At 37.3% G+C, this 13,476-nt stretch overlaps 1 protein-coding gene across 1 annotated transcript in view; it reads left to right on the top strand.

The window, feature by feature from the left end:
- Taf1 (TATA-box binding protein associated factor 1) overlaps positions 1–13,476 on the top strand; it is a 97,191-nt gene that overhangs the window by 47,639 nt on the left and 36,076 nt on the right. The window contains 6 exon segments of the mRNA XM_032889549.1: positions 842–940; positions 2,206–2,383; positions 6,333–6,400; positions 8,336–8,458; positions 9,591–9,683; positions 9,770–9,854. Of these exon segments, the coding sequence (XP_032745440.1) occupies positions 842–940; positions 2,206–2,383; positions 6,333–6,400; positions 8,336–8,458; positions 9,591–9,683; positions 9,770–9,854 (646 nt within the window).

The following is a 13,476-nucleotide window of genomic DNA, read 5'->3' as shown; positions in this document are numbered from 1 at the left end:
TTAAGATAGGGTTCTCTAGGTAGCCTTGAGACTTTTTTGGAACTCACTCTGTAGACCAAAGCTGATCTTGAACTCAGAAATCTGCTTGCCTCTGCCTCCACAGTACTGGCTTAAAGGCATGTGCTATCACACCTAGCTTTAACATAATACACACACACACACACACACACACACACACACAGAGAGAGAGAGAGAGAGAAAGAGAGAGAGACACACATACACATTGTGTGTGTATGCAAGTGTGTGTGCATGTGCCATGATGCACATGTGGAAGTCAGAGACATATGGAATCAGTTTTCTACTTCTTTACCTGGAGTCTGGAGATCAAATTCAAATTATGGTCACTGTCTTGTATGGCAAGTGTCATTATTCCCTGAGCCATCTTACTGTCTGACCCTCTGTGGTGTACATGATTATTTTGCCTATGTGTGTATAAATAAGTTGACTAGATGCATGCCTGATGCCAGAAGAGGGTACACTACAGAGTTAGTTGTGAGACATTATGTGGATGCTGGGAACTAAACCCAGGGCCTTTGTAAAAGCTGCAAGGTATCTTAACTACTAAGCCATCTCTTCAAATACCATCTCCCCAACTCCTGTCCCCTAGCTTTGCTTTTAAGATTGGTTTCCCTCTACTCCAGGCTTGTCTAGAACTTACTATGTAATCTAAGCTGGCCTTGAATTTACAGCAATTCTCCTACCTCAGCCTCCTAGTTGCTCAGATTATTGACTTAAGTCCTCAAAGTCTGGCATTATTGAAGATTTCTAAAATATATTAGTATATTTGAAAATACTGTGTATTTTTTGTTTCTCTAAAGCATTCTGATTTCTTGTTTTCTAGAGACCTCATAAATCCATCCACCGACGCCGGACAGACCCTATGGTGACACTGTCTTCTATCTTGGAGTCTATTATCAATGACATGAGAGATCTTCCAAATGTAAGTTCATTCAGTAGATACATATAATAGAAAATCAAAGGCCCTTTGCTTTTTCTGTTACTTCCGCTAGATGGCAGTAGTGTGTATACCTTTGTTCTGGAACTCTTAATTCTTTGGGATATTTTTCTGTTTTTAAATTATTTAATAGACTATTAGTGATGAAGGACAGAATGTAGGCAGAAGGACACATGAATTATATGAGGATATAAAGCTCATTTTTTTTCTAATTTCAACTCAGTTTTTTTTGTGATGAATATGTGAATTCAAATTTCTGGGTATTAAAGCAGAAAGAATCTTTTTTAAAAAATTATGAGTATGTCTATGCATTTGCAAGTTTCCTTAGAAGCCAGAGGCATTGGATTACCTGGAACCAAAATTACAGGAGGTTGTGAGTCCCCAGGCATAGGAACTGGGAACCGAATTTAGGTCCTCTGGAAGAGCATACTGTGCTATTTATAACCACAGAGCATCTCTCTAGCCTCCAAATTGTATGTCTTACAAGAATAAATTTTACATTCCATGAGTGTCTAACTTATGTGGAACTAGAAAGACAGTTTAATGGTTAAGAGTACATACTATTGGGGCTGGATAGTTGACTCAGTTGTTAAGAACACTTGTTGCAAAGGACCCAGGTTCTTTGTACCTTTCCAGCACCCATGGAAGCTCCCCACCTCCTCAGACACCAGGCACATATGAGGTGCACAGACTACTTATTGGCAAAACACTCATATACAAAAAATAATAAAAATAAATTCAAAATTAATTAAAAAATAATATGTACCGCACTTACAGAGGATCATGCTTGATGCTCTGTTCTCAGCATTCGTGTGCTCTCAGTCACCTGTAACTCTAGCTCCAAAGAATTCAACACCTTGCCATATATGGTGGCTTATGCCTTTAATCCCAGCACTTGGGAGGCAGAAGCAGACAGATCTCTGATTTTGAGGTCAGTTTGGTCTACAAAGCTAGTCCTAGGCTACACAAAGAAACCCTGTCTTGAAAGCCAATAGGGAAGGGAGAGAGGGAGGGAGAGAGAGAGAGGGAGAGGGAGAGGGAGAGGGAGAGAGAGAGAGAGAGAGGAAGGAGAAGGAGGAGGAAGAGGAGGAGGAGGAAGAGGAGGAAGAGGAGGAGAAGAAGAAAATGGTTTAATCAAGAAACAGAATTACTACATCTGAAAAATCCCGTATAGTTGGTAAACCAGTAAGATATAATTGGCTGTGTCGAGTGTTCTTGTTCACAAATGGTGTTGACTCTTGTTTCTACAGACATACCCTTTCCATACTCCAGTTAATGCAAAAGTTGTAAAGGATTACTACAAAATCATCACTCGGCCAATGGATCTACAAACACTCCGTGAAAATGTGCGCAAACGTCTTTATCCATCTCGAGAAGAATTCAGAGAACATTTGGAATTAATTGTGAAAAATAGTGCAACTTATAATGGTAATAGTCCCTTGTTCCTTGACTGCAAAGGTCATCTTTCAGATTCTTATCCCCTTGTTCTAAGTTCAGAGTAGATGAGAATGAATGAAAAGATTATAATGTGCATTTTTTTAGTATGAACATCAGGATAGTGTTCATTTTAGTCATATAATAAGTGTTACTTTTTTTAGTTTTATTATTTAATCTTTTTTTTTTTTTTTTTTTTTTTTGGAATTGGTTTCCCTTTGTAGTTTTGGTTGGCTTGGAACTAATTTTGAGGACCAGACCAGTCTCAAAATCATAGAAACACTTTGACCTCTTCTCCCAAATTAGTGCTAGAATTAAAACCATGTTCTACCACACCCATTCTCCTATTTAATTTTTCATATATTCTCTGGTGATTTTGAGGTATTGGGTGTGGGTGGAATCTACAAAAGACTTCTTACAGCCATATTTTGTGTATTTTAACTCAGACTGCATTTTTGTTACAAGGGCTAGATGTCCCTTTTGTTTAAAAAAGAAAAATAGGAATGGTGGGAAGGAAGAACTTGCTTTCAAGTGCTTTGCCCTCTTGATTACTGTGACTGCAGAGTTGTACCACCATAGCTAACTTAACTTCTTTTATGGATAATAAGTTTTTAGAAATTAAGTTAATAAATATTTTGGGTTTGTCCACTTTAAAACTAACATAAACAGTTGTGAACATTTATGTTTAAACTTTTATGTAGACATTTGCTTTCGTTTCTCTTTGGTATATACATAGGAGAGGAATTGCTGAATTTATGGGGTAGCTTTGATCAGCATCTTGAAAACCCACTTCTTTCCCAGTTTCTAGAGTAGCTGTATCATTTTGTAGTTCTACCAAAAATGTAACGTAATTTCCTACACATTCTACCTTCTTATCCTCACCAACACGTTAGCCTTTTTATTGTAGTCACCCTAGTTTGTTTAAAGTGGCACATCGTGTATATTTACAGCTCCTTAATGACACTGAGAATCTTTGTGTGTACTTTGGATATTGTCAGCCTTTTCCTTCTTGATGCTCTTGTCTCCTTTCCAGGAGTGTTTTTTTTTTTCTTTTTTTCAGAGCTGGGGACCCAACCCAGAGCCTTGTGCTTCCTAGGCTAGCGCTCTACCACTGAGCTAAATCCCCAACCCCTCCAGGAGTATTTTATATAGCATTTTTAACTTTTACTTTAAAGATTTACTTTACTTGTATATGTTTGGGTGTATGCATGTGATTGCAAGTATCTACACAGATTGGAGGCTTTGGCTCACCCTGAAGCAAGAGTTCTAAGTGAGTTACCTGATATGAATACTGGGAATTGAACTGCAAGAGCAGAACACACTTTTAATCACTGAGCTATCTCTCTAGCTCTTATTCTTTTCTTACTACTTCAGCTCCTATATGTTCAGTGATGCCCCATCTTTTGTCTCTTCATCTATTCAAGGCTTCATAGCTTTGCTTCCAGGTATTTGCTAGACATGACAGTTCTCATTGTCCTACTGGCAATTCATTATCTGATTGCCTATGTAGATAAATAGTTTTGCTGGCTGTCTAGTACAGTCTAGAAATTTTAGTCCCAATTGATCCCATGCTCCTTTTCTCACACTTATAACTAAGTCCTATAAACAATACTATCTGCATTTTTTGAACTTGTCCCTTTCCTTTTTTGTCATTCTTGTTACTTGGTTAATTGGAGCCCCTGATATTTCTTGTTTAACCTCTTTCAGCAGTTTCCAAATAGTGTTTTTGCTTTAATTCTTTCTATTGTTGACGGGGGGGGGGGGATTTTTCCCCTAGAACTCAAATTTAGGAAATTACTATCTGAGTGGGTGTAGCACAGAGGTAGAGCACTTGGTTAGCATGTTTGATATACAAGTATCATTAAAAAAAAAGTGAACAAAGGAAAGAAGCATCATTTTAAAATGAGTTTAGAATACTCAGTAGCTTTCTAGTACCTATAAAATTGTCTAATGTGGTCCCTGATGAAATGCATGTTTATATGAATTTGACTAATTACTTCTGTGTCTTTGTTCCTTCTCTCTGGAATGTCCTTCCCTATTTTATGCCCATTAAACCTCTATTCTTTGTAACTACCTAAATGTGAGTTAGAACAAGCCTTCCCTACTCCCCCGGAAAGCAGATTTTTTTGCTTTCATTTTATTGTACTAAAGATTGAACCCAGGACCTCTAGCATGGTAGGCAAGTACTCTACCTCTTAGCTATAGACCAGCCTCCCTTTTAGTTTTTTATTTTGGAATGAGGCCTTACTAAGTTGCACAGGCTAGTCTTGAACTTTTCTTGTACACCAGCCTGAATTTAAACTTGCAACCTATGCCTCAGCCTCCTGAGTAGCTATAATTACCAGCCTGTACCACCAGTCTTGGTTTCCAATTAGCAGACTTGATATACAGTGAAATAGAATGTGGTTTATATGCGATCAATTTATTTCATTTATACTGATAGGTTTTTTAACTCTTATGGAAACTAAGATGAATAAACTTTAGTGTACCTAGTGGACTTAACAGTTTGTTTCTGGTGAGTCTTGTTTATTATAGATTTTCTGACTGTATCATTTCAGTCATAGATATTTGATAGAATTACACTGTTCTGCAATGATTTCTTCTCAAGTCATTTTCTTTAACTAATCCAAGATCTTTCTATAATAGGAACTCTTAATTATCCTTATATTCCCATCATTGACCTTGTCTTAGACAAGGCATAAAACATTTGAATGAATAACCAAATGCTAAAATAAATACTAGGGTTGAGGTTAAGGCTCTGGGGGACACTAACAAGGACAATCATCTAGTAAATGATACTGAAAAGAAGTGGTCAGATATGCGAGTTAGAGCTCGGTGGTGGTGTAGGCTTTAATCCCAGCACTTGGGAGGCAGAGGCAGATCAGATAGATCTCTGGATTTGAGACCAGCCTGGTCTACAGGGTGAGTTCCAGGACAACCAAGGCTGCACAGAGAAACCCTGTTTTATAAAAAACAAAAGCAGAAAGAAAAGAACAAAAAGAAATCCTATTTAGATGAAAAAGTTTTGGGGGTTTCTTTTTAGCTTTGAGATGGTTTAATTATGTAGTCTTGGCTACCCTGGATCTCCTAGTTCTCTGGTTGAAGCATCTCAAGTGCTGTGTTTATAAGAGTGTATCCCCGACTCCCAGCTTAAAACGTTTTCATTATTCCAAAGATGAGCTTAAATAAAGCAGCTATAAGCAGAGGATGTACAAGAGAGGTCAGATAGTTCAAGAATTGTCTGAAGCTCTTGGTGAGGATTTCTGAGAAACTGAAATAATAGACTGTATGCTGGAGAATCTGTCTACTAAGCAGAAAAAAATTAAAAAAGATGTTCATTGATCTCTTTATCATTCTTAAACACATTGTTCTCCATCCGTAGACTAATTTTCAAGATATTAAAAAGCAGCATTAAAGCTGGCTCATGCCTTCACTCCCAGCACTAGGGAGACAGAGGCAAGTGAATCTCTTAAGTTTGAGGCTAGCCTTGTCTACATAAACAGTTCCTAGCTAGCCAGAGCTACATAATGAGACCCTGTCTCAAAAAACAAAAGTGACCAAAAAAGCAGCTATAATACAAGAATGTATGGTCACAAATAAAACATAGTTAAAATTCTTTCATATTGTTTACCCATTGATATAGGCACTGAAAAATGGAGTAAAGACGGTAGTGTCTGTACCTTATATGGTAGCACATACCTGTAATCCCAAGGAGGTGAAGGCAGAAGAATTTGAAGTTAAGGTCATTCTCAGCTACATAATGAGTTCAAGACCAGCCTAGGATAAATGAGACTTTGTCTTAGAAAAATAAAAAAGGAAAAGACTGCTAGATTTCAGTTACTAGACTGCTACCTGGGACCTTTTAGGTTCTTTAGTAATGTATGAAGTGTTGGAAACATGTGGCAACTTAGATTTATAATGGCTATTTCTTATTCCTCTGTAGGGCCAAAACATTCACTGACTCAGATTTCTCAATCCATGCTGGATCTCTGTGATGAAAAACTCAAAGAGGTAAGAATTAAAGGTAATACAAAGTAGTGGGCATAGTGACATTCACCTAGAATCCTAGCACTTGGGAGTTGGAGACAGGAGGATCAGGGGTGTAATGTCATCCTCAGCTACATATTGAGTTCAAAAAGAGCCTAAGCTATTAGGACTTTGACTTAAAAATCAAAATAAATAAAATTTTAAAAATGAAAAATGCTGTGGTATATGAAGGTGAAGAATAGTGGAGTTTAGGAACTAGAGTATTTAACAGAAGGAACAGTACCCAAGGGAATGACAAATCTTGGTGTATTTGAGGGGTAAGGATTTAGAAATTATATAGGCACTATCCTCTATATATGGGAAAGCCAAGTCCAAAGAAGAAAATTACTTGCTTTGGAATCATATAGGATATAAGATCCAGAACGTAGTAACTTTGGAAAGGATGATGGAAAATGACTTCCCAGGAGACCTCCTATAGCTTACATTTCAGCTTGTTGCTATCCCAGAGAAACATACTGAAAAAGCAATGAGATACTGCCGAATCTAGCTCAGGCTGTCTTAGAACCCCCTCAGCCTCCCGAGTTCTAGGATTATAGGGCTGACTGAGTCACTAGGGCTAGAAACAGCTTAATTTTTAAAAACTAATCTAAAAAATTTAAGGAAAATCTTCTGGGCTGTTTTGTTTGTTTCCCTGTGTGCTTGAAACTGAACCCAGGGTCTTCTTACCTTACTAAGTAAGCACTCTACCACTAAGTTACAGCCCTATCCCTCTATAAATCCCTTTTCTTACCCAAGAAGAAGATTGTGGTACCTTAAAAAATTTATGGGGTTGGAGATTTAGCTCAGTGGTAGAGCACTTGCTTAGCAAGCGCAAGGCCCTGGGTTCCGTCCTCAGCTCCAAAAAAAAAAAAAAATTTATAAAATCACAGGTGGTAATGAAGTTTGATACTGACATAGATGGCTTCACAAAAGAGAACATGATTGATAAACATGGAAATTTTTATCACCTTGGTTGAGATAAATAAGTAAAATTTTAAAAATGCATGTTTAAGCCACAGTTAGCTGGGCATAGTAATATATACCTGTAATCGTAGCACTTGAGAGGCAGAGGCAAGATGAGCACAAGTTCTGAGCCAGCCTGGGCTATATATTGAGACCCTGTCTCAAAATTATAAAAAAAAACAAAAACATCCTCCCCTAATTAGCTTCCTCTCTGTATCTGTTAGAATGCCAAAGTCTTGTATACAGTATGGAGATTCAGTATTGGTACACAAGGGAGGTATAGGTAAGAGGATCAGAAATTCAAGGTAATTTGTTTCAATACTGAAAGTTCAAGGTTAGCCTGTGACTTTGAAGACCCTGTCTCCAAACCAAAAAAAAGGGCTGTGAGACTAATGATTGAGGATACAGACAATGAGAACACAGAATACAGGCAATGAGAACATAGAGATTTTTGGAGTACACAGACTGAAATGAATTTGTTTAATTAAGTTTCCTTGTATAAGTCACTAATCAAGCTGGAGTTGTATATTAAATATGAAGTCAGCCTGGGCTACATAGGATATATAACCTATTAGAAAAACAAACAAAAAGAGCCATTAACGAATGATAATGTTGTTTTGTATTGGTGTTTATTTTATATGAAAGACAATGTTATAAAAGCCAAATTTGCCAAAGATACTCTTGTTGCAGCTAAACTAATGATGTCTTTACCTTTCTATTCTTGATGCTATACAAGAATGGGATGTAGAATATGGGATTTGCTGACATGTTCCTTTGTGATCTTTTAGCCTAAGTATAATTTATCTAGATTGACCTAAGACTGGAGTAGATAATTCAGAGGTAAATTTTTGGGGACTAAAGTCATAGACAGCTAGCTGAACTTTAAAGTATCTTTAGCTTTTATGTGAATATCATACTTCAGAAAAACCGCTTTCATTTTGTTTTGCTTTATTTCAGAAAGAGGATAAGTTGGCACGTTTAGAGAAAGCTATCAACCCCTTGCTTGATGATGATGATCAAGTAGCATTTTCTTTTATTCTGGATAACATTGTCACTCAGAAAATGATGGCAGTTCCAGATGTAAGTAATTTTCATGTCAAATATTGAGAGGATATTAGTAGAGGATGCAAAGAAGTGCATAGAGCAAGCATGTGTGTATATTTATTTGTGCATGTTGGGGAGGAAGGCACAAGTCATGTTTTATGTGTGGTCAAAACAATTTGGTAGGGTGTGGTGGTACAACCTTTCATCCCAAAACTTAGGAGGCAAAAAGCAGGTGGACCTGTGAATACAAGGCAAGCTAGGGCTACACAATAGGACCCCCCCCCTTTTTTTTTTTCTTTCAAGCCCCTGGGGAATTGGGCTTCCCTTCTAACTTGTGGGTTCCAGGAATTAATTTCAGGTCAGTGGGTTTGTTGGTAATCACCTCTACCCACTAAGCCATCTTGCCTATTCACAAAAACAAAAACCCTCAACAATTACTCATTGTTTGTTGTCCTTTTTAATTTGTTTTTAAAGATTTATTCATTTATTATATGTAAGTACACTGTAGCTGTCTTCAGATACACCAGAAGAGGGCATCGGATCTCTCTCTTTTTTTTTTTTTAATTTATTCATTTGTTCTATATGGGTACACTGTAGCTGTTTTCAGACACACCAGAAGAGAGCATCAGATCCCATTACAGATGGTTGTGAGCCACCGTGTGGTTGCTGGTATTTGAACTCAGGACCTCTGGAAGAGCAGTCAGTGCTCTTAACTGCTGAGCCATCTCTCCAGCCCTTAACTTTTCTTTTTTAAACTTTTATGACAAGATTAGCATCTATCCCAGTAGTTCTGTGGGCCATTTTACCTATTGGTCCGCCCAGAAATTTTTAATTAAATTTTCTGTTTCATATAGTTATAATGTTCTATGCTGCACTGTTAAAAACTTTCTTGATGGATCTGTAGGGTAAGGAATTTTATTCTCATTTGCGAAAATTAGTCTTTAACACAGAAATAAGATTTTAGTTGTAAATTTAGAGGAGGGATTCTCACTTTATCTGGGTGTCCTTAATGAGATCCTGAAATTACATATAATTTTATGTGTGGATGTGTATTTCTGTGTAAGGAGTCTGAACTTTTCATCAAAAATATTTATAACTCAATGAAAATTGGGCCTCTTTGGTATAAGTAATGGTTTTCATTTGACTTCCCATCCTTTCTTTTTACTAGTCTTGGCCATTTCATCACCCAGTTAATAAGAAGTTTGTTCCAGATTATTACAAAGTGATTGTCAATCCAATGGATTTGGAGACTATACGTAAGGTGAGTAATTTTTTTTTATAATCAGTGGCTTTTTATAATAAATATTTTTAGATGTGTAACTGAGTGCCTGATTGTTTTTATCATAGAATATCTCCAAGCACAAATACCAGAGTCGAGAGAGCTTTTTAGATGATGTAAACCTGATTCTGGCCAACAGTGTTAAGTACAATGGTAGGTATTTATTTTTATCTCTATCATCAGTCTTACCTCTCCAGCATTAATTTACATTACTAAAATTCTAAGGCTTAAGCAGATTTGAGCAGTGATAGCTAAAATCAAGTAACTCAGTTACTTTTTAAATTTTTGTTTCTACATTTATGTATTTGTTGTAAGGGTGGGAGTGCTATCCTGGTATGCTTTTGGAGGTTAGAGGACAACTGAAAGAATTGGTTCTCTATTAACACCATGTGGTTTGGAACCTAGGTTGTCAGGTTTGGGGCTGAACCCTTTAATCTGCTCAATTTGTTTTTTTTTAAAAGTAGGTACATATTTTAGTGCGTGTTCTGTAAGAATCACTATTAAAGAATTATGGAAATCAGTCTATCCTTACATTTGAAATTGTGTAAAGCATAGGAAAAGGAGGCATTAATGAATATCAAATGAATATTCTCTGTTCTGCGAGTCATCATTGTGTTTTCATAAGCTTTGAAAAGGTATATCCCAACGTTACATGGTGCTGAGACTGAAATGTTTAGCTGGCTATAGACCATGGCAAACTTTGCTGTGTGTAATTTTGCTTAGCACCTGAGTTGATGGGATAATGTGTGCTATATGCTTTACTAGCTGCTTAATCTTTTGATAGTAAAGATGGTCTCTGTGTTCAAGTGCTTTAAACTTCAGTTGATATAAACAAAATGCATCTTGACAAGGGCTATAAATAGATATACAAACTGCCCAAGTGGGAAAATAATTCTTTAATCTGAGGGCTAGGTAAGACTTCATAAACTAGTAAAAGTTAAAGATTTTTACATGGTCTCATGTATCATAGACTGACCTTGAGCCTGCTCTACACTTGAGGCCTGTTCCCACCTTTCATGTTTGTGTGGCGCCAAGCATGGCTCATTTTTTTTTTTTTTTTTTTTGAGACAGAGTCTTACCATGTAGAGCTCACAGAGACTGGCCTCTGTTAGGATTAAAGGTCTGTGCCATCACACTCAATCCAAAACAATTATTATAATTAAAAACCTTTTTAGGACCAGGTGTGATGGTACACACCTTTAATCCCAGCACTTGGAAGATAGAAGCAGATGGGTCTCTGAGTTTGAAGCCAGTCTGGTCTACATTGTGAGTCCGGGACAACCAGGGCTTAGTTACACAGAGAAACCCTATCTTGGAAAAAAACAAAAAACCTTAATATTTATATTTTAATTATGTGGGGGTGGTTGGGTGTGTGAGGCAAGGGGCCTGTGGAGGCCAGAAGGGAGCATGAGACTCCCTAGAGCTGGAGTTAGAATGGATATGAGGTACCTGACATGGGTGCAGGAAACTGAAGTCAGGTCTTCCTCAAGAGAAGCAAATGTTCTTAACCATTTGAGTCATCTTTCTAGTCTCAGGAATTTGTTTTTGAACTGAGTTTTAAGGGATATTGACTCTCATGGTTAATCACTGAACATCTACTATGATGAGATAGTCAGCCAAATGCAGAGATATATAAAATGCTTTAGATGGAAAAGTACAAATAAGTTTGGCTTGAATATACGGTGATGGCTGGGTTTGACTGTAAAACGAAACAAGGTAGGTAAGACCCAGATTGAAAGGCCCAGTAAGTCACACTAAACCAGTAGGAGAGGAGAGGGATAGAGTTTTAGTAAATACCATTCGGGAAGTTAACTAAATAATAAAGTGGAGGGGAATGAGATTTGGAGACTAGTAAAGAAAGTTTTAACACTACCCATGTTGAAAAACAGTTAAGATGCAGTACAAAGTACATGGTTGCACATGCCCTTAGTCCTAGCTCTCAGGAGGCAGTGGCATGCAGTGAGTTCGAGGACAGCCTACTTGGTCTACATGGTAAATTCCAGGATAGCCAGGGCTCCAAAGAGAGACTCTGTTTCAAAAAAACAAAAACAACATGGGCAATGGTGGTGCATGCCTTTGCAATGGTGGTACATCCCTTTGATCCCAGCACTTGGGAGGCAGAGGCAGGTGGATCTCTGTGAGTTTGAGGCCAGCCTGCTCTGTATAACAAGGTCCAGGACAGCGAATAACAAAACAGAAAAAAGAAACAAAAAAGAAAAAGAAAAGAAGCAGCAATAGGCATGGAAAAATGGAAAGGTAGGACAGATTGTATAGACAGTAGGAAAGCAGAATTGATGCTTCATAATTGGACCACAATTGATACTTTCATAAAATGCTCTGTGTGTCTGTGTTTTAAGTAGGACATTATAGTTGAACTATACAAGGAGAGCCTTGTGGGCCAAGTGTGTGACTGACACTGTTATTTCTAGCACTCAGGAAGCAGAGACAATCAGATCACAAGTCTTTTTGAGTTTTACATAGAGTTCTAGGCCAGCCATAATTACATAGCGAGACCCTGTCTCAAAAGCAAACATCAAAGAGACAATGTTATAGATGTTAACCTAGGATATGTTCTGCTAGAATGGAGGTATAAACTATTTAACATGAAGTATCACAGTGAGTTTTGTCTTAGGACTTACATTTTAAAACTGTTTTTTGAGATGAGGGAGGGTCTTAGTGTGTTGCTCAGACTGGCCTACAAATCCTGTCCTTGAGTGATCCTTCTGTCTCAGCTCTCTAATACAGGTACACACAGCCATACTTTACCCTTATTTTAATTTTTCATTCAATTTTTTTTCATTTATTTATTTATTTTACATCCCAATATCCAGTTTTTATTTAATTTTAAGTCCTTCATATATACCACATTATATACAAGACTATTTCCATAGAATTTCAAATTTTCATTCTTTTTTAATGATAGCCAGATTTCTTTGAATATGCAATATTTCTCCATCTTTTTGTTTCCCATTCATGTTTCACTTAGAGCTTTTGAGATGGTCTTGCTGTGTTGCTTAGGCTAACCTCAAATTGGTCATTTTCCTCAACTTCCTCAGTGCTAGGATAGTATAGATTTATGCCTCTGTGCCCAGGTTTTTACTCCAATATAGCTCCTACTATGCCAAGTATATCCTAAGTGAACAATGTCACATAATTCTTCTCAATAATAGAAACTTTACAGTCCTTATCTTGATCTTGCTCTGAGAGAGTTAGACTCCCTTTCTTGAAACTACTGTGGTGACAGCTGTCCTCCTTTTTAAACCTTTTCTGTCTCCTTACTGAATATTCAACTATCATCTCTTTCTTGATGACACTATTGTAAACAAAGTTTTATGTCTCCAACCACCTGCTTTAAAATGTTCTTTTTTAAAATCATGACTACATGTCTGTATACCATGTACATGCAGCATCTACAAAGGCCAGAAGAGAACATCAGATTTAGATTCTCTGGGGCTGGAGGTGGGGAGGATAAATTAGTTATGAGCTACGACATGGACATGTGGATGATGGTCCTCTGCAAGAGAAGCCAGTGCTCTTAACCATTGAGCACCTCTTTGGTCTTATAAAATAAGTATTAGAAAGAAAGGCCAAAGGGCCAAAGATAAAAGCACAGTGCCTGGAAAGTGAGGTGATGCGATAGAATGACAAGAAGTATAAGAAAGCTTGTCAGGATCAGGTCTGGAGAGTTGGGTTTGGCAGTGTTTCATCACTTACTGAATAAAAGTTCAATAAGTGTTGCTTGTCGCTCTTTATCAGGACACTTTTGTAGTACTGT

The sequence above is a fragment of the Rattus rattus genome, chromosome X (assembly GCF_011064425.1).
Source record: "Rattus rattus isolate New Zealand chromosome X, Rrattus_CSIRO_v1, whole genome shotgun sequence".
Taxonomy (NCBI): domain Eukaryota; kingdom Metazoa; phylum Chordata; class Mammalia; order Rodentia; family Muridae; genus Rattus; species Rattus rattus.
This window is presented reverse-complemented; position numbering and strand designations above follow the sequence as displayed.